Here is a 27,320-nt window from a genome sequence, read left to right on the forward strand (position 1 = left end):
CCCTGGCTAATGATTTGCTTCCAGTACTTTTGCTCCTTTGCCAGTTCTCTCCAGTAAATTCCACCCCTTTCCTATTTCCTGTACCTCTGCTTGCAGTCATTCCTTTTGGAAAAGTTTGCTTTTTCCGTTCCTGTGTTGAATTATTTCTTAGAATACTCTGCAACTTTATGAATATAGTATTGTAGAAAGGTTGTTTTTATTCTCCTTAATGATCTGCATCCAAAGTCGCACTCTCTCTCCTTAACTTTTTCCATACGTCATCCTCATCCCTTTCCACTTTGGTTTATAGCCTTCTGTTTGTGTTACATATATGATCTTTAATTGTGTAGCTTGAACATATCCATACAAACCAGGTCATTCTAAATCACCTTGTTCTATGGGGAGGGTCAATATATCCCAGTTAATTCTTACCTTCCCCCCCACCCAAGTACATTAATTTAACTCTTTATTAGATTATAGTCCACATATTGCCCTTATTTTGTAAAAAGAGTGCTGTGGATGCTTCCAGTTTTGGGTGCAGCTCAGTAAATTGTCATGGTAGTTATGACTGCTCTCCCTGGCAAGTTTTATGCATGTGTCACTGTTCTTTAAATCAGTCAAAATTAGGCCTAACATATTTGCACACCTGCAGTGAAAAAAAAAATCTGTAGGCAGATTTTGTTTTTTTTATCTGAACTTTACCCTTTGCCTTCTCTGTGTTGGTAATTTTATTATTAGAGGAGAGGATGAGCATTTAATACTGATGATATCTGTAGGTAAGAAATTTTTTCTGGAAGTTTCTGAAAGGTTTACGATGGGGGTTGACAGAATAGTTTACAGTGCTACTTTTACTTTTCAGGTCTGATGTTTTCTGTATTGTCTTATCAGACTGCAGTTGTTTGCCATTAGTGTGGTATTTTCAAACAACATTTGATTTCCTGTCATTGACTTACCCAGTTCTTAGCCTTGTGGACCTTTCTCAAAGAGTTACAATATGGGGAAAAACCCAAGGAATCACAGACATTAAACAGTTGTACATACCTAGTGTATAATTCAAACTTACTGGCCTTTTTGTTTTATCTGACTGAAAATGTTAGCATCCACTAGCTTAATGTTACCTCTGATGTTCTAGTTCCTGTTATTTTCTTGTCAGGTGATACTCTGTTTTTGTACAACTTTTCCAGGAGTACATATAGAAGATAACCTTATGTATAACATAGTAAAACGTCAAAGTATTGTGCTGCAAAGTTTTGTGTGTTATCACCTACTGTCCATGTGCTTTAGAGAACTTTGTAAGAAAGTGTCATTCCTGCTCTGGTTCATCTTTCTGTCTCATACTTGGCCTCTTCAGACCATAACTGCCTGTTAATGTCTGTGTCCAACACTTTGAGAGCCATCTGTACCTCCTTTATCTAACAATGTGCATATTATTTTTTTTGTGTAGTACTGTATCAACTCGCTTTCTTTTAACTCTTTTATTCCCCTACCTGCCAAATTATTTTCTCTTTTGTGCTTATATTGTAACACTACTTGCATACTTTAGTGGGATGAAATCCATCTGGTAATGAACTATCATCTCTTTAGGGAGAGTATTTTTTTCATACGTCCATCCCTGTGGTACCAAAAACTGTGTCTTGCTGATGCTGGGGCCTGTAGTGCTGGTTCCAGAGGTGCACTTGTTATTCCACACTTTCGCTGATCTCTACTGAAGCTTGGACCACTGCTTAGACTACTTCCTGATGCTGTCCTGTGCTAGCTGACTCCCACAACATGTTAATGATGTTATAACAAGGTTGACTATCCCTGTCTCCATGCTTAGACTACTTCCTGATGCTGTCTTGTGCTAGCTGACTCCCACAGAGTGTTAATGATGCTATAACAAGGTTGACTAGCTCTGTCTCCATGCTTAGACTATTTCTGATGCTGTCCTGTGCTAGCTGACTCCCACAACGTGTTAATGATGTTATAACAAGGTTGACTATCCCTGTCTCCATGCTTAGACTACTTCCTGATGCTGTCCTGTGCTAGCTGACTCCCACAACGTGTTAATGATGTTATAACAAGGTTGACTAGCTCTGTCTCCATGCTTAGACTATTTCCTGATGCTGTCCTGTGCTAGCTGACTCCCACAATGTGTTAAAGATGTTATAACAAGGTTGACTATCCCTGTCTCCATGTTTAGACTACTTCCTGATGCTGTCCTGTGCTAGCTGACTCCCACAAAGTGTTAATGATGTTATAACAAGGTTGACTATCCCTGTCTCCATGCTTAGACTACTTCCTGATGCTGTTCTGTGCTAGCTGACTCCCACAACGTGTTAATGATGTTATGACAAGGTTGACTAGCTCTGTCTCCATGCTTAGACTATTTCCTGATGCTGTCCTGTGCTAGCTGACTCCCACAATGTGTTAAAGATGTTATAACAAGGTTGACTATCCCTGTCTCCATGCTTAGACTACTTCCTGATGCTTTCCTGTGCTAGCTGACTCCCACAAAGTGTTAATGATGTTATAACAAGGTTAACTATCCCTGTCTCCATGCTTAGACTATTTCCTGATGCTGACTCCCACAGAGTGTTAATGATGTTATAACAAGGTTGACTATCCCTGTCTCCATGCTTAGACTATTTCCTGATGCTGACTCCCACAAAGTGTTAATGATGTTATAACAAGGTTGACTATCCCTGTCTCCATGTTTAGACTACTTCCTGATGCTGTCCTGTGCTAGCTGAGTCCCACAAAGTGTTAATGATGTTATAACAAGGTTGACTATCCCTGTCTCCATGTTTAGACTACTTCCTGATGCTGTCCTGTGCTAGCTGACTCCCACAGAGTGTTAATGATGTTATAACAAGGTTGACTATCCCTGTCTCCATGCTTAGACTACTTCCTGATGCTGTCCTGTGCTAGCTGACTCCCACAACGTGTTAATGATGTTATAACAAGGTTGACTAGCTCTGCCTCCATGCTTAGACTATTTCCTGATGCTGTCCTGTGCTAGCTGACTCCCACAATGTGTTAATGATGTTATAACAAGGTTGACTAGCTCTGTCTCCATGCTTAGACTATTTCCTGATGCTGTCCTGTGCTAGCTGACTCCCACAATGTGTTAATGATGTTATAACAAGGTTGACTATCCCTGTCTCCATGCTTAGACTACTTCCTGATGCTGTCCTGTGCTAGCTGACTCCCACAACGTGTTAATGATGTTATAACAAGGTTGACTATCCCTGTCTCCATGCTTAGACTATTTCCTGATGCTGTCCTGTGCTAGCTGACTCCCACAACGTGTTAATGATGCTATAACAATGTTGACTAGCTCTGTCTCCATGCTTAGACTATTTCCTGATGCTGTCCTGTGCTAGCTGACTCCCACAACGTGTTAATGATGTTATAACAAGGTTGACTATCCCTGTCTCCATGCTTAGACTACTTCCTGATGCTGTCCTGTGCTAGCTGACTCCCACAAAGTGTTAATGATGTTATAACAAGGTTGACTATCCCTGTCTCCATGTTTAGACTACTTCCTGATGCTGTCCTGTGGTAGCTGACTCCCACAAAGTGTTAATGATGTTATAACAAGGTTGACTATCCCTGTCTCCATGTTTAGACTACTTCCTGATGCTGACCTGTGCTAGCTGACTCCCACAACGCGTTAATGATGTTATAACAAGGTTGACTAGCTCTGTCTCCATGCTTAGACTACTTCCTGATGCTGTCCTGTGCTAGCTGACTCCCACAGAGTGTTAATGATGTTATAACAAGGTTGGCTATCCCTGTCTCCATGCTTAGGCTACTTCCTGATGCTGTGCTGTGCTAGCTGACTCCCACAAAGTGTTAATGATGCTGTAACAAGGTTGACTATCTCTGTCTCCATGCTTAGACTACTTCCTGATGCTGTCCTGTGCTAGCTGACTCCCACAAAGTGTTAATGATGTTATAACAAGGTTGACTATCCCTGTCTCCATGCTTAGACTACTTCCTGATGCTGTCCTGTGCTAGCTGACTCCCACAACGTGTTAATGATGCTATAACAAGGTTGACTATCCCTGTCTCCATGCTTAGACTACTTCCTGATGCTGTCCTGTGCTAGCTGACTCCCACAAAGTGTTAATGATGTTATAACAAGGTTGACTAGCTCCGTCTCCATGCTTAGACTACTTCCTGATGCTGTCCTGTGCTAGCTGACTCCCACAACGTGTTAATGATGCTATAACAATGTTGACTAGCTCTGTCTCCATGCTTAGACTATTTCCTGATGCTGTCCTGTGCTAGCTGACTCCCACAGAGTGTTAATGATGCTATAACAAGGTTGACTAGCTCTGTCTCCATGCTTAGACTACTTCCTGATGCTGTCCTGTGCTAGCTGACTCCCACAACGTGTTAATGATGTTATAACAAGGTTGACTATCCCTGTCTCCATGCTTAGACTATTTCCTGATGCTGTCCTGTGCTAGCTGACTCCCACAAAGTGTTAATGATGCTATAACAAGGTTGACTAGCTCTGTCTCCATGTTTAGACTACTTCCTGATGCTGACCTGTGCTAGCTGACTCCCACAGAGTGTTAATGATGTTATAACAAGGCTGACTATCCCTGTCTCCATGCTTAGACTACTTCCTGATGCTGTCCTGTGCTAGCTGACTCCCACAACGTGTTAATGATGCTATAACAAGGTTGACTATCCCTGTCTCCAATCTTAGACTATTTCCTGATGCTGTCCTGTGCTAGCTGACTCCCACAAAGTGTTAATGATGTTATAACAAGGTTGACTATCCCTGTCTCCATGCTTAGACTATTTCTGATGCTGTCCTGTGCTAGCTGACTCCCACAACGTGTTCATGATGTTAAAACAAGGTTGACTATCCCTGTCTCCATGCTTAGACTATTTCCTGATGCTGTCCTGTGCTAGCTGACTCCCACAACGTGTTAATGATGCTATAACAAGGTTGACTTTCCCTGTCTCCATGCTTAGACTATTTCCTGATGCTGTCCTGTGCTAGCTGACTCCCACAAAGTGTTATTGATGCTATAACAAGGTTGACTATCCCTGTCTCCATGCTTAGACTATTTCCTGATGCTGTCCTGTGCTAGCTGACTCCCACAGAGTGTTAATGATGCTATAACAAGGTTGACTATCCCTGTCTCCATGCTTAGACTACTTCCTGATGCTGTCCTGTGCTAGCTGACTCCCACAAAGTGTTAATGATGTTATAACAAGGTTGACTATCCCTGTCTCCATGCTTAGACTACTTCCTGATGCTAACTCCCACAACGTGTTAATGATGTTATAACAAGGTTGACTATCCCTGTCTCCATGCTTAGACTATTTCCTGATGCTGTCCTGTGCTAGCTGACTCCCACAGAGTGTTAATGATGCTATAACAAGGTTGACTATCCCTGTCTCCATGTTTAGACTATTTCCTGATGCTGTTCTGTACTAGCTGACTCCCACAAAGTGTTAATGATGTTATAACAAGGTTGACTATCCCTGTCTCCATGCTTAGACTACTTCCTGATGCTGACCTGTGCTAGCTGACTCCTACAGAGTGTTAATGATGCTATAACAAGGTTGACTATCCCTGTCTCCATGCTTAGACTACTTTCTGATGCTGACCTGTGCTAGCTGACTCCCACAATGTGTTAATGATGTTATAACAAGGTTGACTATCCCTGTCTCCATGCTTAGACTACTTCCTGATGCTGACCTGTGCTAGCTGACTCCCACAATGTGTTAATGATGTTATAACAAGGTTGACTATCCCTGTCTCCATGCTTAGACTACTTCCTGATGCTGTCCTGTGCTAGCTGACTCCCACAACGTGTTAATGATGTTATAACAAGGTTGACTATCACTGTCTCCATGCTTATACTACTTCCTGATGCTGTCCTGTGCTAGCTGACTCCCACAACGTGTTAATGATGTTATAACAAGGTTGACTATCCCCGTCTCCATGCTTAGACTATTTCCTGATGCTGTCCTGTGCTAGCTGACTCCCACAACGTGTTAATGATGTTATAACAAGGTTGACTATCCCTGTCTCCATGCTTAGACTACTTCCTGATGCTGTCCTGTGCTAGCTGACTCCGACAAAGTGTTAATGATGTTATAACAAGGTTGACTATCCCTGTCTCCATGCTTAGACTATTTCTGATGCTGTCCTGTGCTAGCTGACTCTCACAACGTGTTAATGATGTTATAACAAGGTTGACAATCCCTGTCTGCATGCTTAGACTACTTCCTGATGCTGACCTGTGCTAGCTGACTCCCACAATGTGTTAATGATGCTATAACAAGGTTGACTAGCTCCGTCTCCATGCTTAGACTACTTCCTGATGCTGACCTGTGCTAGCTGACTCCCACAATGTGTTAATGATGCTATAACAAGGTTGACTATCCCTGTCTCCATGTTTAGACTATTTCCTGATGCTGTCCTGTGCTAGCTGACTCCCACAATGTGTTAATGATGCTATAACAAGGTTGACTATCCCTGTCTCCATGCTTAGACTACTTCCTGATGCTGTCCTGTGCTAGCTGACTCCCACAGTGTTAATGATGTTATAACAAGGTTGACTAGCTCTGTCTCCATGCTTAGACTATTTCCTGATGCTGTCCTGTGCTAGCTGACTCCGACAACATGTTAATGATGTTATAACAAGGTTGACTATCCCTGTCTCCATGCTTAGACTACTTCCTGATGCTGTCCTGTGCTAGCTGACTCCCACAAAGTGTTAATGATGTTATAACAAGGTTGACTATCCCTGTCTCCATGCTTAGACTACTTCCTGATGCTGTCCTGTGCTAGCTGACTCCCACAACGTGTTAATGATGCTATAACAAGGTTGACTATCCCTGTCTCCAATCTTAGACTATTTCCTGATGCTGTCCTGTGCTAGCTGACTCCCACAAAGTGTTAATGATGTTATAACAAGGTTGACTATCCCTGTCTCCATGCTTAGACTATTTCTGATGCTGTCCTGTGCTAGCTGACTCCCACAATGTGTTCATGATGTTATAACAAGGTTGACTATCCCTGTCTCCATGCTTAGACTATTTCCTGATGCTGTCCTGTGCTAGCTGACTCCCACAACGTGTTAATGATGCTATAACAAGGTTGACTATCCCTGTCTCCATGCTTAGACTATTTCCTGATGCTGTCCTGTGCTAGCTGACTCCCACAAAGTGTTATTGATGCTATAACAAGGTTGACTATCCCTGTCTCCATGCTTAGACTATTTCCTGATGCTGTCCTGTGCTAGCTGACTCCCACAGAGTGTTAATGATGCTATAACAAGGTTGACTATCCCTGTCTCCATGCTTAGACTACTTCCTGATGCTGTCCTGTGCTAGCTGACTCCCACAAAGTGTTAATGATGTTATAACAAGGTTGACTATCCCTGTCTCCATGCTTAGACTACTTCCTGATGCTGTCCTGTGCTAGCTGACTCCCACAGAGTGTTAATGATGTTATAACAAGGTTGACTATCCCTGTCTCCATGCTTAGACTATTTCTGATGCTGTCCTTGCTAGCTGACTCCCACAAAGTGTTAATGATGCTATAACAAGGTTGACTATCCCTGTCTCCATGCTTAGACTATTTCCTGATGCTGTCCTGTGCTAGCTGACTCCCACAACGTGTTAATGATGCTATAACAAGGTTGACTATCCCTGTCTCCATGCTTAGACTATTTCCTGATGCTGTCCTGTGCTAGCTGACTCCCACAAAGTGTTATTGATGCTATAACAAGGTTGACTATCCCTGTCTCCATGCTTAGACTATTTCCTGATGCTGTCCTGTGCTAGCTGACTCCCACAGAGTGTTAATGATGCTATAACAAGGTTGACTATCCCTGTCTCCATGCTTAGACTACTTCCTGATGCTGTCCTGTGCTAGCTGACTCCCACAAAGTGTTAATGATGTTATAACAAGGTTGACTATCCCTGTCTCCATGCTTAGACTACTTCCTGATGCTGTCCTGTGCTAGCTGACTCCCACAGAGTGTTAATGATGTTATAACAAGGTTGACTATCCCTGTCTCCATGCTTAGACTATTTCTGATGCTGTCCTGTGCTAGCTGACTCCCATAACGTGTTCATGATGTTATAACAAGGTTGGCTATCCCTGTCTCCATGCTTAGACTATTTCCTGATGCTGTCCTGTGCTAGCTGACTCCCACAAAGTGTTAATGATGCTATAACAAGGTTGACTAGCTCTGTCTCCATGCTTAGACTACTTCCTGATGCTGTCCTGTGCTAGCTGACTCCCACAAAGTGTTAATGATGCTATAACAAGGTTGACTATCCCTGTCTCCATGCTTAGACTATTTCCTGATGCTGACTCCCACAACGTGTTAATGATGTTATAACAAGGTTGACTATCCCTGTCTCCATGCTTAGACTATTTCCTGATGCTGTCCTGTGCTAGCTGACTCCCACAGAGTGTTAATGATGCTATAACAAGGTTGACTATCCCTGTCTCCATGTTTAGACTATTTCCTGATGCTGTTCTGTACTAGCTGACTCCCACAAAGTGTTAATGATGTTATAACAAGGTTGACTATCCCTGTCTCCATGCTTAGACTACTTCCTGATGCTGACCTGTGCTAGCTGACTCCTACAGAGTGTTAATGATGCTATAACAAGGTTGACTATCCCTGTCTCCATGCTTAGACTACTTTCTGATGCTGACCTGTGCTAGCTGACTCCCACAATGTGTTAATGATGTTATAACAAGGTTGACTATCCCTGCCTCCATGCTTAGACTACTTCCTGATGCTGACCTGTGCTAGCTGACTCCCACAATGTGTTAATGATGTTATAACAAGGTTGACTATCCCTGTCTCCATGCTTAGACTACTTCCTGATGCTGTCCTGTGCTAGCTGACTCCCACAACGTGTTAATGATGTTATAACAAGGTTGACTATCCCTGTCTCCATGCTTAGACTACTTCCTGATGCTGTCCTGTGCTAGCTGACTCCCTAACGTGTTAATGATGTTATAACAAGGTTGACTATCCCCGTCTCCATGCTTAGACTATTTCCTGATGCTGTCCTGTGCTAGCTGACTCCCACAACGTGTTAATGATGTTATAACAAGGTTGACTATCCCTGTCTCCATGCTTAGCTACTTCCTGATGCTGTCCTGTGCTAGCTGACTCCGACAAAGTGTTAATGATGTTATAACAAGGTTGACTATCCCTGTCTCCATGCTTAGACTATTTCTGATGCTGTCCTGTGCTAGCTGACTCTCACAACGTGTTAATGATGTTATAACAAGGTTGACAATCCCTGTCTCCATGCTTAGACTACTTCCTGATGCTGACCTGTGCTAGCTGACTCCCACAATGTGTTAATGATGCTATAACAAGGTTGACTAGCTCCGTCTCCATGCTTAGACTACTTCCTGATGCTGACCTGTGCTAGCTGACTCCCGCAATGTGTTAATGATGCTATAACAAGGTTGACTATCCCTGTCTCCATGTTTAGACTATTTCCTGATGCTGTCCTGTGCTAGCTGACTCCCACAATGTGTTAATGATGCTATAACAAGGTTGACTATCCCTGTCTCCATGCTTAGACTACTTCCTGATGCTGTCCTGTGCTAGCTGACTCCCACAAAGTGTTAATGATGTTATAACAAGGTTGACTAGCTCTGTCTCCATGCTTAGACTATTTCCTGATGCTGTCCTGTGCTAGCTGACTCCCACAACATGTTAATGATGTTATAACAAGGTTGACTATCCCTGTCTCCATGCTTAGACTACTTCCTGATGCTGTCCTGTGCTAGCTGACTCCCACAAAGTGTTAATGATGTTATAACAAGGTTGACTATCCCTGTCTCCATGTTTAGACTATTTCCTGATGCTGTCCTGTGCTAGCTGACTCCCACAGAGTGTTAATGATGTTATAACAAGGTTGACTAGCTCTGTCTCCATGCTTAGACTATTTCTGATGCTGTCCTGTGCTAGCTGACTCCCACAACGTGTTAATGATGTTATAACAAGGTTGACTATCCCTGTCTCCATGCTTAGACTATTTCCTAATGCTGTCCTGTGCTAGCTGACTCCCACAGAGTGTTAATGATGCTATAACAAGGTTGACTATCCCTGTCTCCATGTTTAGACTATTTCCTGATGCTGACTCCCACAATGTGTTAATGATGCTATAACAAGGTTGACTATCCCTGTCTCCATGCTTAGACTATTTCCTGATGCTGACCTGTGCTAGCTGACTCCCACAACGTGTTAATGATGCTATAACAAAGTTGACTATCCCTTGTCTCCATGCTTAGACTACTTCCTGATGCTGTCCTGTGCTAGCTGACTCCCACAACGTGTTAATGATGTTATAACAAGGTTGACTATCCCTGTCTCCATGTTTAGACTATTTCCTGATGCTGACTCCCACAGAGTGTTAATGATGCTATAACAAGGTTGACTAGCTCTGTCTCCATGCTTAGACTATTTCCTGATGCTGTCCTGTGCTAGCTGACTCCCACAAAGTGTTAATGATGCTATAACAAGGTTGACTATCCCTGTCTCCATGTTTAGACTACTTCCTGATGCTGTCCTGTGCTAGCTGACTCCCACAACGTGTTAATGATGTTATAACAAGGTTGACTATCCCTGTCTCCATGCTTAGACTACTTCCTGATGCTGTCCTGTGCGAGCTGACTCCCACAAAGTGTTAATGATGCTATAACAAGGTTGACTATCCCTTTCTCCATGTTTAGACTATTTCCTGATGCTGTCCTGTGCTAGCTGACTCCCACAAAGTGTTAATGATGCTATAACAAGGTTGACTATCCCTGTCTCCATGCTTAGACTATTTCCTGATGCTGTCCTGTGCTAGCTGACTCCCACAAAGTGTTAATGATGCTATAACAAGGTTGACTATCCCTGTCTCCATGCTTAGACTATTTCCTGATGCTGTCCTGTGCTAGCTGACTCCCACAAAGTGTTAATGATGTTATAACAAGGTTGACTATCCCTGTCTCCATGTTTAGACTATTTCCTGATGCTGTCCTGTGCTAGCTGACTCCCACAAAGTGCTAATGATGTTATAACAGGGTTGACTAGCTCTGTCTCCATGCTTAGACTATTTCTGATGCTGTCCTGTGCTAGCTGACTCCCACAGAGTGTTAATGATGCTATAACAAGGTTGACTATCCCTGTCTCCATGCTTAGACTACTTCCTGATGCTGTCCTGTGCTAGCTGACTCCCACAACGTGTTAATGATGCTATAACAAGGTTGACTATCCCTGTCTCCATGCTTAGACTATTTCCTGATGCTGACTCCACAGAATGTTAATGGTGCTATAACAAGGTTGACTATCCCTGTCTCCATGCTTAGACTATTTCCTGATGCTGACTCCCACAGAGTGTTAATGATGCTATAACAAGGTTGACTATCCCTGTCTCCATGTTTAGACTACTTTCTGATGCTGACCTGTGCTAGCTGACTCCCACAACGTGTTAATGATGTTATAACAAGGTTGACTATCCCTGTCTCCATGCTTAGACTACTTCCTAATGCTGTCCTGTGCTAGCTGACTCCTAGCGTGTTAATGATGTTATAACAAGGTTGACTATCCCTGTCTCCATGCTTAGACTACTTCCTGATGCTGTTCTGTGCTAGCTGACTCCCACAACGTGTTAATGATGTTATAACAAGGTTGACTATCCCTGTCTCCATGCTTAGACTATTTCCTGATGCTGTCCTGTGCTAGCTGACTCCCACAAGGTGTTACTGATGCTATAACAAGGTTGACTATCCCCGTCTCCATGTTTAGACGACTTCCTGATGCTGTCCTGTGCTAGCTGACTCCCACAACGTGTTAATGATGTTATAACAAGGTTGACTATCCCTGTCTCCATGCTTAGACTACTTCCTGATGCTGTTCTGTGCTAGCTGACTCCTAACGTGTTAATGATGTTATAACAAGGTTGACTATCCCTGTCTCCATGCTTAGACTACTTCCTGATGCTGTTCTGTGCTAGCTGACTCCCTAGCGTGTTAATGATGTTATAACAAGGTTGACTATCCCTGTCTCCATGCTTAGACTATTTCCTGATGCTGTCCTGTGCTAGCTGACTCCCACAAAGTGTTAATGATGTTATAACAAGGTTGACTAGCTCTGTCTCCATGCTTAGAATACTTCCTGATGCTGTCCTGTGCTAGCTGACTCCCACAGAGTATTAATGATGTTATAACAAGGTTGACTATCCCTGTCTCCATGCTTAGACTACTTCCTGATGCTGTGCTGTGCTAGCTGACTCCCACAAAGTGTTAATGATGCTATAACAAGGTTGACTATCCCTGTCTCCATGCTTAGACTACTTCCTGATTCTGTCCTGTGCTAGCTGACTCCCACAACGTGTTAATGATGTTATAACAAGGTTGATTATCCCTGTCTCCATGCTTAGACTATTTCCTGATGCTGTCCTGTGCTAACTGACTCCCACAACGTGTTAATGATGTTATAACAAGGTTGACTATCCCTGTCTCCATGTTTAGACTATTTCCTGATGCTGACTCCCACAATGTGTTAATGATGCTATAACAAGGTTGACTATCCCTGTCTCCATGCTTAGACTATTTCCTGATGCTGACCTGTGCTAGCTGACTCCCACAACGTGTTAATGATGCTATAACAAAGTTGACTATCCCTTGTCTCCATGCTTAGACTACTTCCTGATGCTGTCCTGTGCTAGCTGACTCCCAACGTGTTAATGATGTTATAACAAGGTTGACTATCCCTGTCTCCATGTTTAGACTATTTCCTGATGCTGACTCCCACAGAGTGTTAATGATGCTATAACAAGGTTGACTAGCTCTGTCTCCATGCTTAGACTATTTCCTGATGCTGTCCTGTGCTAGCTGACTCCCACAAAGTGTTAATGATGCTATAACAAGGTTGACTATCCCTGTCTCCATGTTTAGACTACTTCCTGATGCTGTCCTGTGCTAGCTGACTCCCACAACGTGTTAATGATGTTATAACAAGGTTGACTATCCCTGTCTCCATGCTTAGACTACTTCCTGATGCTGTCCTGTGCGAGCTGACTCCCACAAAGTGTTAATGATGCTATAACAAGGTTGACTATCCCTTTCTCCATGTTTAGACTATTTCCTGATGCTGTCCTGTGCTAGCTGACTCCCACAAAGTGTTAATGATGCTATAACAAGGTTGACTATCCCTGTCTCCATGCTTAGACTATTTCCTGATGCTGTCCTGTGCTAGCTGACTCCCACAAAGTGTTAATGATGCTATAACAAGGTTGACTATCCCTGTCTCCATGCTTAGACTATTTCCTGATGCTGTCCTGTGCTAGCTGACTCCCACAAAGTGTTAATGATGTTATAACAAGGTTGACTATCCCTGTCTCCATGTTTAGACTATTTCCTGATGCTGTCCTGTGCTAGCTGACTCCCACAAAGTGCTAATGATGTTATAACAGGGTTGACTAGCTCTGTCTCCATGCTTAGACTATTTCTGATGCTGTCCTGTGCTAGCTGACTCCCACAGAGTGTTAATGATGCTATAACAAGGTTGACTATCCCTGTCTCCATGCTTAGACTACTTCCTGATGCTGTCCTGTGCTAGCTGACTCCCACAACGTGTTAATGATGCTATAACAAGGTTGACTATCCCTGTCTCCATGCTTAGACTATTTCCTGATGCTGACTCCCACAGAATGTTAATGGTGCTATAACAAGGTTGACTATCCCTGTCTCCATGCTTAGACTATTTCCTGATGCTGACTCCCACAGAGTGTTAATGATGCTATAACAAGGTTGACTATCCCTGTCTCCATGTTTAGACTACTTTCTGATGCTGACCTGTGCTAGCTGACTCCCACAACGTGTTAATGATGTTATAACAAGGTTGACTATCCCTGTCTCCATGCTTAGACTACTTCCTAATGCTGTCCTGTGCTAGCTGACTCCCACAACGTGTTAATGATGTTATAACAAGGTTGACTATCCCTGTCTCCATGCTTAGACTACTTCCTGATGCTGTTCTGTGCTAGCTGACTCCCACAACGTGTTAATGATGTTATAACAAGGTTGACTATCCCTGTCTCCATGCTTAGACTATTTCCTGATGCTGTCCTGTGCTAGCTGACTCCCACAAGGTGTTAATGATGCTATAACAAGGTTGACTATCCCCGTCTCCATGTTTAGACGACTTCCTGATGCTGTCCTGTGCTAGCTGACTCCCACAACGTGTTAATGATGTTATAACAAGGTTGACTATCCCTGTCTCCATGCTTAGACTACTTCCTGATGCTGTCCTGTGCTAGCTGACTCCCACAACGTGTTAATGATGTTATAACAAGGTTGACTATCCCTGTCTCCATGCTTAGACTACTTCCTGATGCTGTTCTGTGCTAGCTGACTCCCACAACGTGTTAATGATGTTATAACAAGGTTGACTATCCCTGTCTCCATGCTTAGACTATTTCCTGATGCTGTCCTGTGCTAGCTGACTCCCACAAAGTGTTAATGATGTTATAACAAGGTTGACTAGCTCTGTCTCCATGCTTAGAATACTTCCTGATGCTGTCCTGTGCTAGCTGACTCCCACAGAGTATTAATGATGTTATAACAAGGTTGACTATCCCTGTCTCCATGCTTAGACTACTTCCTGATGCTGTGCTGTGCTAGCTGACTCCCACAAAGTGTTAATGATGCTATAACAAGGTTGACTATCCCTGTCTCCATGCTTAGACTACTTCCTGATTCTGTCCTGTGCTAGCTGACTCCCACAACGTGTTAATGATGGTATAACAAGGTTGATTATCCCTGTCTCCATGCTTAGACTATTTCCTGATGCTGTCCTGTGCTAACTGACTCCCACAACGTGTTAATGATGTTATAACAAGGTTGACTATCCCTGTCTCCATGTTTAGACTATTTCTGATGCTGTCCTGTGCTAGCTGACTCCCAGAAAGTGTTAATGATGCTATAACAAGGTTGACTATCCCTGTCTCCATGCTTAGACTATTTCTGATGCTGTCCTGTGCTAGCTGACTCCCACAACGTGTTAATGATGTTATAACAAGGTTGACTAGCTCTATCTCCATGCTTAGACTATTTCCTGATGCTGTTCTCTGCTAGCTGACTCCCACAGAGTGTTAATGATGTTATAACAAGGTTGACTATCCCTGTCTCCATGCTTAGACTATTTCTGATGCTGTCCTGTGCTAGCTGACTCCCACAACGTGTTATTGATGTTATAACAAGGGTTGACTAGCTCTGTCTCCATGTTTAGACTACTTCCTGATGCTGTCCTGTGCTAGCTGACTCCCACAACATGTTAATGATTTTATAACAAGGTTGACTATCCCTGTCTCCATGCTTAGACTATTTCCTGATGCTGTTCTGTGCTAGCTGACTCCCACAGAGTGTTAATGATGTTATAACAAGGTTGACTATCCCTGTCGCCATGCTTAGACTATTTCCTGATGCTGTTCTGTGCTAGCTGACTCCCACAGAGTGTTAATGATGTTATAACAAGGTTGACTATCCCTGTCTCCATGCTTAGACTACTTCCTGATGCTGACCTGTGCTAGCTGACTCCCACAAAGTGTTAATGATGTTATAACAAGGTTGACTATCCCTGTCTCCATGCTTAGACTACTTTCTGATGCTGTCCTGTGCTAGCTGACTCCCACAACGTGTTAATGATGTTATAACAAGGTTGACTAGCTCTGTCTCCATGCTTAGACTATTTCCTGATGCTGTCCTGTGCTAGCTGACTCCCACAACGTGTTAATGATGTTATAACAAGGTTGACTATCCCTGTCTCCATGCTTAGACTATTTCCTGATGCTGTCCTGTGCTAGCTGACTCCCACAGAGTGTTAATGATGTTATAACAAGGTTGCCTAGCTCCGTCTCCATGTTTAGACTATTTCTTGATGCTCTCCTGTGCTAGCTGACTCCCACAACGTGTTAATGATGCTATAACAAGGTTGACTATCCCTGTCTCCATGCTTAGACTATTTCCTGATGCTGTCCTGTGCTAGCTGACTCCCACAACGTGTTAATGATGCTATAACAAGGTTGACTATCCCTGTCTCCATGCTTAGACTATTTCTGATGCTGTCCTGTGCTAGCTGACTCCCACAATGTGTTAATGATGTTATAACAAGGTTGACTAGCTCTGTCTCCATGCTTAGACTACTTCCTGATGCTGTCCTGTGCTAGCTGACTCCCACAAAGTGTTAATGATGTTATAACAAGGTTGACTATCCCTGTCTCCATGTTTAGACTACTTCCTGATGCTGTCCTGTGCTAGCTGACTCCCACAGAGTGTTAATGATGTTATAACAAGGTTGGCTATCCCTGTCTCCATGCTTAGACTATTTCCTGATGCTGACTCCCACAACGTGTTAATGATGCTATAACAAGGTTGACTATCCCTGTCTCCATGCTTAGACTATTTCCTGATGCTGTCCTGTGCTAGCTGACTCCCACAACGTGTTAATGATGTTATAACAAGGTTGACTATCCCTGTCTCCATGCTTAGACTACTTCCTGATGCTGTCCTGTGCTAGCTGACTCCCACAACGTGTTAATGATGTTATAACAAGGTTGACTAGCTCTGTCTCCATGCTTAGACTATTTCCTGATGCTGTCTCCCACAAAGTGTTAATGATGTTATAACAAGGTTGACTAGCTCTGTCTCCATGCTTAGACTACTTCCTGATGCTGTCCTGTGCTAGCTGACTCCCACAGAGTGTTAATGATGTTATAACAAGGTTGGCTATCCCTGTCTCCATGCTTAGACTACTTCCTGATGCTGTCCTGTGCTAGCTGACCCCCACAGAGTGTTAATGATGCTATAACAATGTTGACTAGCTCTGTCTCCATGCTTAGACTATTTCCTGATGCTGTCCTGTGCTAGCTGACTCCCACAACGTGTTAATGATGTTATAACAAGGTTGACTATCCCTGTCTCCATGCTTAGACTACTTCCTGATGCTGTCCTGTGCTAGCTGACCCCCATAGAGTGTTAATGATGCTATAACAAGGTTGACTAGCTCTGTCTCCATGCTTAGACTACTTCCTGATGCTGTCCTGTGCTAGCTGACTCCCACAACGTGTTAGTGATGTTATAACAAGGTTGACTATCCCTGTCTCCATGCTTAGACTACTTACCGATGCTGTCCTGTGCTAGCTGACTCCCACAACGTGTTAATGATGCTATAACAAGGTTGACTATCCCTGTCTCCATGCTTAGACTACTTCCTGATGCTGTCCTGTGCTAGCTGACTCCCACAACGTGTTAATGATGTTATAACAAGGTTGACTAGCTCTGTCTCCATGCTTAGACTATTTCCTGATGCTGTCCTGTGCTAGCTGACTCCCACAACGTGTTAATGATGTTATAACAAGGTTGACTAGCTCTGTCTCCATGCTTAGACTATTTCCTGATGCTGTCCTGTGCTAGCTGACTCCCACAATGTGTTAATGATGCTATAACAAGGTTGACTATCCCTGTCTCCATGCTTAGACTACTTCCTGAAGCTGTCCTGTGCTAGCTGACTCCCACAAAGTGTTAATGATGTTATAACAAGGTTGACTAGCTCTGTCTCCATGCTTAGACTATTTCCTGATGCTGTCCTGTGCTAGCTGACTCCCACAAAGTGTTAATGATGTTATAACAAGGTTGACTAGCTCCGTCTCCATGTTTAGACTAATTCCTGATGCTGTCCTGTGCTAGCTGACTCCCACAACGTGTTAATGATGTTATAACAAGGTTGACTATCTCTGTCTCCATGCTTAGACTATTTCCTGATGCTGTCCTGTGCTAGCTGACTCCCACAAAGTGTTAATGATGTTATAACAAGGTTGACTAGCTCCGTCTCCATGTTTAGACTAATTCCTGATGCTGTCCTGTGCTAGCTGACTCCCACAGAGTGTTAATGATATTATAACAAGGTTGACTATCCCTGTCTCCATGCTTAGACTACTTCCTGATGCTGTCCTGTGCTAGCTGACTCCCACAACGTGCTAATGATGCTATAACAAGGTTGACTATCCCTGTCTCCATGCTTAGACTACTTCCTGATGCTGTCCTGTGCTAGCTGACTCCCACAAAGTGTTAATGATGTTATAACAAGGTTGACTAGCTCTGTCTCCATGCTTAGACGATTTCCTGATGCTGTCCTGTGCTAGCTGACTCCCACAGAGTGTTAATGATGTTATAACAAGGTTGACTATCCCTGTCTCCATGCTTAGACTATTTCCTGATGCTGACTCCCACAACGTGTTAATGATGCTATAACAAGGTTGACTATCCCTGTCTCCATGCTTAGACTACTTCCTGATGCTGTCCTGTGCTAGCTGACTCCCACAACGTGTTAATGATGTTATAACAAGGTTGACTATCCCTGTCTCCATGCTTAGACTACTTCCTGATGCTGTCCTGTGCTAGTTGACTCCCACAATGTGTTAATTATGTTATAACAAGGTTGACTAGCTCTGTCTGCATGCTTAGACTATTTCCTGATGCTGTCCTGTGCTAGCTGACTCCCACAGAGTGTTAATGATGCTATAACAAGGTTGACTATCCCTGTCTCCATGCTTAGACTATTTCTGATGCTGTCCTGTGCTAGCTGACGACTCCCACAACGTGTTAATGATGTTATAACAAGGTTGACTAGCTCTGTCTCCATATTTAGACTACTTCCTGATGCTGTCCTGTGCTAGCTGACTCCCACAATGTGTTAATGATGTTATAACAAGGTTGACTATCCCTGTCTCCATGCTTAGACTATTTCTGATGCTGTCCTATGCTAGCTGACTCCCACAACGTGTTAATGATGCTATAACAAGGTTGACTATCCCTGTCTCCATGCTTAGACTACTTCCTGATGCTGTCCTGTGCTAGCTGACTCCCACAACGTGTTAATGATGTTATAACAAGGTTGACTATCCCTGTCTCCATGCTTAGACTATTTCCTGATGCTGTTCTGTGCTAGCTGACTCCCACAGAGTGTTAATGATGTTATAACAAGGTTGCCGATCCCTGTCTCCATGCTTAGACTATTTCCTGATTCTGTCCTGTGCTAGCTGACTCCCACAACGTGTTAATGATGTTATAACAAGGTTGACTATCCCTGTCTCCATACTTAGACTACTTCCTGATGCTGTCCTGTGCTAGCTGACTCCTACAACGTGTTAATGATGTTATAACAAGGTTGACTATCCCTGTCTCCATGCTTAGACTATTTCTGATGCTGTCCTGTGCTAGCTGACTCCCACAAAGTGCTAATGATGCTATAACAAGGTTGACTAGCTCTGTCTCCATGCTTAGACTACTTCCTGATGCTGTCCTGTGCTAGCTGACTCCCACAAAGTGTTAATGATGCTATAACAAGGTTGACTAGCTCTTTCTCCATGTTTAGACTATTTCCTGATGCTGTCCTGTGCTAGCTGACTCTCACAACGTGTTAATGATGTTATAACAAGGTTGACTATCCCTGTCTCCATGCTTAGACTACTTCCTGATGCTGTCCTGTGCTAGCTGACTCCCACAACGTGTTAATGATGTTATAACAAGGTTGGCTATCCCTGTCTCCATGTTTAGACTACTTCCTGATGCTGTCCTGTGCTAGCTGACTCCCACAGAGTGTTAATGATGTTATAACAAGGTTGACTAGCTCTGTCTCCATGCTTAGACTATTTCTGATGCTGTCCTGTGCTAGCTGACTCCCACAAAGTGTTAATGATGCTATAACAAGGTTGACTATCCCTGTCTCCATGTTTAGACTATTTCCTGATTCTGTCCTGTGCTAGCTGACTCCCTAGCGTGTTAATGATGTTATAACAAGGTTGACTATCCCTGTCTCCATGCTTAGACTATTTCTGATGCTGTCCTGTGCTAGCTGACTCCCACAAAGTGTTAATGATGCTATAACAAGGTTGACTATCCCTGTCTCCATGCTTAGACTACTTCCTGATGCTGACCTGTGCTAGCTGACTCCCACAGAGTGTTAATGATGCTATAACAAGGTTGACTAGCTCTGTCTCCATGCTTAGACTACTTCCTGATGCTGTTCTGTGCTAGCTGACTCCCACAAAGTGTTAATGATGCTATAACAAGGTTGACTTGCTCTGTCTCCATGTTTAGACTACTTCCTGATGCTGACTCCCACAACGTGTTAATGATGTTATAACAAGGTTGACTATCCCTGTCTCCATGCTTAGACTACTTCCTGATGCTGACCTGTGCTAGCTGACTCCCACAATGTGTTAATGATGTTATAACAAGGTTGACTATCCCTGTCTCCATGCTTAGACTACTTCCTGATGCTGACCTGTGCTAGCTGACTCCCACAACGTGTTAATGACGTTATAACAAGGTTGACTATCCCTGTCTCCATGCTTAGACTACTTTCTGATGCTGTCCTGTGCTAGCTGACTCCCACAGAGTGTTAATGATGTTATAACAAGGTTGACTATCCCTGTCTCCATGCTTAGACTACTTTCTGATGCTGTCCTGTGCTAGCTGACTCCCACAACGTGTTAATGATGCTATAACAAGGTTGACTATCCCTGTCTCCATGCTTAGACTACTTCCTGATGCTGTCCTGTGCTAGCTGACTCCCACAACGTGTTAATGATGTTATAACAAGGTTGACTATCCCTGTCTCCATGCTTAGACTATTTCCTGATGCTGTTCTGTGCTAGCTGACTCCCACAGAGTGTTAATGATGTTATAACAAGGTTGCCGATCCCTGTCTCCATGCTTAGACTATTTCCTGATTCTGTCCTGTGCTAGCTGACTCCCTAGCGTGTTAATGATGTTATAACAAGGTTGACTATCCCTGTCTCCATGCTTAGACTACTTCCTGATGCTGTCCTGTGCTAGCTGACTCCTACAACGTGTTAATGATGTTATAACAAGGTTGACTATCCCTGTCTCCATGCTTAGACTATTTCTGATGCTGTCCTGTGCTAGCTGACTCCCACAAAGTGCTAATGATGCTATAACAAGGTTGACTAGCTCTGTCTCCATGCTTAGACTACTTCCTGATGCTGTCCTGTGCTAGCTGACTCCCACAAAGTGTTAATGATGCTATAACAAGGTTGACTAGCTCTTTCTCCATGTTTAGACTATTTCCTGATGCTGTCCTGTGCTAGCTGACTCTCACAACGTGTTAATGATGTTATAACAAGGTTGACTATCCCTGTCTCCATGCTTAGACTACTTCCTGATGCTGTCCTGTGCTAGCTGACTCCCACAACGTGTTAATGATGTTATAACAAGGTTGGCTATCCCTGTCTCCATGTTTAGACTACTTCCTGATGCTGTCCTGTGCTAGCTGACTCCCACAGAGTGTTAATGATGTTATAACAAGGTTGACTAGCTCTGTCTCCATGCTTAGACTATTTCTGATGCTGTCCTGTGCTAGCTGACTCCCACAAAGTGTTAATGATGCTATAACAAGGTTGACTATCCCTGTCTCCATGTTTAGACTATTTCCTGATTCTGTCCTGTGCTAGCTGACTCCCACAACGTGTTAATGATGTTATAACAAGGTTGACTATCCCTGTCTCCATGCTTAGACTATTTCTGATGCTGTCCTGTGCTAGCTGACTCCCACAAAGTGTTAATGATGCTATAACAAGGTTGACTATCCCTGTCTCCATGCTTAGACTACTTCCTGATGCTGACCTGTGCTAGCTGACTCCCACAGAGTGTTAATGATGCTATAACAAGGTTGACTAGCTCTGTCTCCATGCTTAGACTACTTCCTGATGCTGTTCTGTGCTAGCTGACTCCCACAAAGTGTTAATGATGCTATAACAAGGTTGACTAGCTCTGTCTCCATGTTTAGACTACTTCCTGATGCTGACTCCCACAACGTGTTAATGATGTTATAACAAGGTTGACTATCCCTGTCTCCATGCTTAGACTACTTCCTGATGCTGACCTGTGCTAGCTGACTCCCACAATGTGTTAATGATGTTATAACAAGGTTGACTATCCCTGTCTCCATGCTTAGACTACTTCCTGATGCTGTCCTGTGCTAGCTGACTCCCACAGAGTGTTAATGATGTTATAACAAGGTTGACTATCCCTGTCTCCATGCTTAGACTACTTCCTGATGCTGTCCTGTGCTAGCTGACTCCCACAATGTGTTAAAGATGTTATAACAAGATTGACTATCCCTGTCTCCATGTTTAGACTACTTCCTGATGCTGTCCTGTGCTAGCTGACTCCCACAACGTGTTAATGATGTTATAACAAGGTTGACTAGCTCTGTCTCCATGCTTAGACTATTTCCTGATGCTGACTCCCACAACGTGTTAATGGTGTTATAACAAGGTTGACTAGCTCTGTCTCCATGTTTAGACTATTTCCTGATGCTGTCCTGTGCTAACTGACTCCCACAACGTGTTAATGGTGTTATAACAAGGTTGACTAGCTCTGTCTCCATGCTTAGACTATTTCCTGATGCTGACTCCCACAACGTGTTAATGGTGTTATAACAAGGTTGACTAGCTCTGTCTCCATGTTTAGACTATTTCCTGATGCTGTCCTGTGCTAGCTGACTCCCACAACGTGTTAATGATGTTATAACAAGGTTGACTAGCTCTGCCTCCATGGGGTAGATGAGCAGACTGCAGCCATTTGTTCCCTTCTCTCCCAGCTGACTCCTCCAGTACCAGAACCTGTAGTCAAACCCAGGTCAGCTGGAGCGCAGTAAGAGACCTCTTCCTGTGCACTAGGAAGCTAGCACATTCCTCCTCTTTTGCTTTGCATTTTCCAGTGGTGTAGTTGCATTATCCTCAGGCTTCCTTGCTGCAAACAGTATTGCTATAACAGTACAGGATGTCCCTTTCTGAGTCACTGCCCTACTAAATAAATATGCAGTTTTCATTTTAAATTTAAATTAGATATTTATTTCCTCCTGTGGCCTTGTCATTCCTCCCAGCATTGCAGTACAGAATTAAACTGCAAGACGGGCCTAGTGGCCTCTCACACAATAACAATATGACCATTGTTATTTTTGGGCCTTTGCTGAACGTTTATTTTGCCTGTTTGCCATCGTTCATATCAGATGTAGTACTGTAAAGTCTATTGTGCAAATAACCCACATTAGTCATTTATAAAACTGTATAAGAAAGTGTTTAGTCATGAGTGTTTTATGATTTTGTTTTTCCTTTCCCAAGGCGGATCTCCAGACAAGTAAAGTCCCTGCTGAATCTATAGAAGAAAATGGACCTAGTCATGTGAGGTAAGCTTGTGTGTGATAAGTTCATGGGATATAATGTCACGATAGGTCTGTGCAGCTTGAAAGGTATGTTTGGCTTTAACAGCACTGTAGAAGTAAAGAAGAAATGTGCTTTAAAGTCAGGAACAGTTCTTATCAGCTGTGATGGGAGATTCTATTAACTTTTGCTTTGTTGGTCATCCATAGCAAAATAACAAAGTATTGTACTATCATAAAAGACCAACAATAATCAGCATGTATGATTTAGCATTAGCGTGTGTGTGTTTCAGCATTTTATCATGTTTTATAGTTTTGTATAGAACTTTTATTAATTGTTTCTAAAAATAAAGTCTGATTTTTAAGTAGTAGATATGGTTTGAGTTTTCTCCAGGTATTCTGGTTTCCTGCATTCTCCCAAAGACAAGTGATAGGTAAATGTTCCCCAAATTGCTGGTAGGTATTTATGTAGAGGGTGTGTATGTATTTACGTATTTATATTCTTCGATGGCCCAGTGTCCTCTTCAGTGGGGGGGTTCAAATTCTTGTCCCTATTGTTTAATGGTATAGGCTGCAGTAACCCTCTGAAAGCATAAAAGTGTGGGTTATTGGAAAATGGGTGAATGGTTGCTTCTGAAGAGCAGTTTATGAACTTGTCACTGTTAAAAAATGAATACTGTATTTAAGAAAACAAAATACCGGTAATCTCCATGGTATCCCCGAAGTCTCAAAACAACCTACTAAATAAGTGCAGTGGGTCCAAAAACAAAACAGTGTAAGAAACTTCTCTGTGTGGAAGATTTTCAGCCCATATATTTCTAGTTAATCACTGTATATTAATCAGATCAGACAATAGTAGTAGAAGTAGCGAATGTAAACTCGTCTTAATTCAGAACAAAACATAATAGAAAATGAATAATTGTACAGCATTACTAAGTATTCGAAAGTAATCCAAGTAAGGCAGGCAGTCTGTTTCCAGCCAAAAATCCTTTATTAAGTACACAGACAAGCAATCCAAGTAAAACAAAAATAGAGTAATAATTTCCTCACAAGCTTTCTAAATATATATATATATATATATATATATATATATATATATACTGTTTATCAGGCATGGGAGTGGTTTATTGTGCTGTAAAACAGTGTTATTGGTACACATGTTAAATTCACATCTCTTCCCCCATAAGTGTGACATTCGAGCTGGTCCTGCCCTACTTAGTAGCTGTCATAATAATATAACCCTTATGTACTTTAAATAAAATTTATAATGATGTGGTACCTGTTATTTAGCCAGATTATTAAGTCTGTGATTTTATCCAAGACAATGTACTACATGGCTGGAAATATATCAACCTTAGTTCATTTGTCAATCAAAAAATATATATAAATATATACATATACATTTTGCATGTAAAAATCAATTTCTATTTTCATAACCTATTGTTAACTAAGATCGCTTTCGTCCTTCTAGACTTCTTCAGGTCTGTGTACAAAAACCCTAAAAACAATCTATAAAAATATATATAATTGTATAATTAGTTAGTATTGTTATTACACATTGGACTGGAACCCAGACTACAACCCAGGTCCCAGGCTAAGACGGAGGAACCAGCCGCAATAACAGTTACAATAACAGGTGCTCCATTTATCTGGAACCACTCCGTTAAAGCACTGACTGAAGAGGAAAAAAGTGCGTTGTCCAAAGGACTTACTTTTGTACCAAGCTGCAGGAGTGAGGTTGCTCAGGTACTGATGGACCTTAAAATGTTTGTGAGGAAGCTCAACTTAAGGGTTCAGTTTCATGGCAAAAGTAATGACATTGAAAATAAGCCTATTGATGAAATTATAAAAAAGGCCTAGCAGCTATTGTCCACCACTACATCAAACACTAGCTGCTTTCGAAGTGAAATGTGAGATGGATATCAGGAAACTGCTAAAAAATCTCCTAACTTAACACAGGGAGAAAGAAAAGCATTGCTTGAGCTAGGCAATGATAAATCCAGGCGCGTAATGAAGGCAGACAAGGGAGGAGGTATACTTGTGACTGATACCACTAGCTACAACCAAAAGATAGAGAACATGTTGGAGGAGAACAGATTTTGAGTTATTTACCACGGATGACAAAAAGAGCATATGATTTATGGAACACTAATCTCACCACATTATGGGAAGAAAAACTTATCACTGAAAATATTTCTTTATGGAGCCCATGCCCACATTTACCTTACTTACTTGTTTGGAATACCAAAGCCACACAAGAACAGAGAAGACCCACCTTGTAGACTGGTGGTAGCAAGTGCAGGTTCCCTTACTGACGCCACAGCCATTTACCTTGATTACTTGCTGAAACCTCTAGCAGAAAATAAGTCATACATAAAAGATTCAGTGGATTTTTTGAGAAAAATAAAAAAACATTACAGTGGAAGCGGACAGTATTTTATTAACTATTGATGGAATCCTTGTACACAGTGCTCCCTCACAATTACTTTATAACAGCAGCTATGGAGTCTTTTAAGAAACATAATCAGGGTACACAGGCACAACTGCAAAAGTTAAGCAAGCTCATTAATCTTGTACTCAACTTCAGTTTCTTTACTTTCAATGGCAAACACTACAAACAAAAAACGGGTATAGCAATGGGGGCTGCCATGGCTCCCAACATAGCTAACATAGCCCTGGACAAATGGGAGGAGGACTTTGTGTTAAACAACACAGACTGCATGCAGCATATCACATGCTATTGACGTTTTATTGAGGACATCTTTATTGTGTGGGAAGGTGACACCTTGCAGCTTGGAGATTTTATCACTTACCTCAATCAAACAATCCCCCTTCCTGAAGTTTACCTCTTCCCATAGCTGTACTTCAACCACTTTCTTAGATATACAGATTTCCAGGGACACCAACAATAACAGAATCACCACTGATCTATTCAGAAAACCAACGAGGGTTAACTTATTACTCCACAGTAAAAGTCTACATCCTACAAAAAACAAATATAATGTAGTGAAGTCCCAAGGCTATAGAATTACCACAGAGATAGAACCATTTTTGAGAAACCTGGACAACTTGGAGAATAATTTTCTAGTGAGAGGCTATGAAAGTCAGATGTTAAAAAACATCCTGGAACCCATTATAGAACTGAAAAGGACTGAAGCACCTTCACGAAAATTATCTTGAAGAGTGGATGGGAAATAGGAAATACACCCTGGGGATCACTTCTGTGTCTCTGTTCGACAGTGGTACAGGAAAATAACTTTCTTGGGTGGTGTAAGTCAGGGAACCTTGTTGGCTAGGCTTACATAGGCCCTTGGGCCTATAGCCTAGTACCTACCTATGAACCTATGAACTCAACCTCCCCAGTAGAAAAATGTTAAGTAATTCCACAGAGAATAACAAATGCAAAAATAGCTGCATCCTGACATACACTTTGGATTATCACAGTATCAAAAATGTCATTGAAGAAAACTGAGACATTGTCACAGGAAACCCTTTTCTGATTAACATCTTAGGAGAAGCCCCATCATTTGTTTATAGGAAGGCCAGGAACATTAGAAGTTTTGTTGAATTTAAACCTAGACTATATGAGAAAAGCACTAAAAGATGTGAAACTAATTGTACATTTTGTATATTTATACAGCAAGGTGATATTTTTTATTGCCCTTATTTAAAGAAAATCATTAAAACCAGTGCAGGGGGTGACTGTAACATTACAAAAGTAATTTACAGGGCACAGTGCAATGAATGTGATGCATTCTATGTGGGAAAGACTGTAAATAAACGCAAGCGTAGGATTTCATGTCATCTGTCAGAAATCCGCTCTGGTTGTAAAAATAATGCACTAGCCAAACACCTTTCTCTTCATAAAAGACACACATGTTTTACGTTCCAGATCCTGGATCGCATAGACATGGGTGATCTTGAAGGAGACATCCCGAATATTCTGGAGAAACATGAACTCATGTGGTAATTAAAGCTGAACTCTTTTAGGAAGCCTGGACTAAACTACTACTGTTCAATTAAAAGTGCACTGGAACTTGTAGAAAATTACCACATTGTTTACATGACTAATTGTATTTTATTTTATTCTACCAGTTGGTTTTAAAT

General features: G+C 42.3%; 1 protein-coding gene across 1 annotated transcript in view; it reads left to right on the forward strand.

Annotated features, from left to right (window-relative positions):
• The window catches only part of NISCH (nischarin), a 1,490,316-nt gene that overhangs the window by 1,246,022 nt on the left and 216,974 nt on the right, over window positions 1-27,320 (forward strand). Inside the window, exon 15 of the mRNA XM_044078886.1 lies at window positions 23,176-23,240. Within this exon, the coding sequence (XP_043934821.1) occupies window positions 23,176-23,240 (65 nt within the window). The remainder of the gene's footprint in view (window positions 1-23,175; window positions 23,241-27,320) is intronic.

This window comes from Protopterus annectens, chromosome 7.part1, assembly GCF_019279795.1.
Source record: "Protopterus annectens isolate FY-2018-M chromosome 7.part1, PAN1.0, whole genome shotgun sequence".
NCBI lineage: Eukaryota > Metazoa > Chordata > Ceratodontiformes > Protopteridae > Protopterus > Protopterus annectens.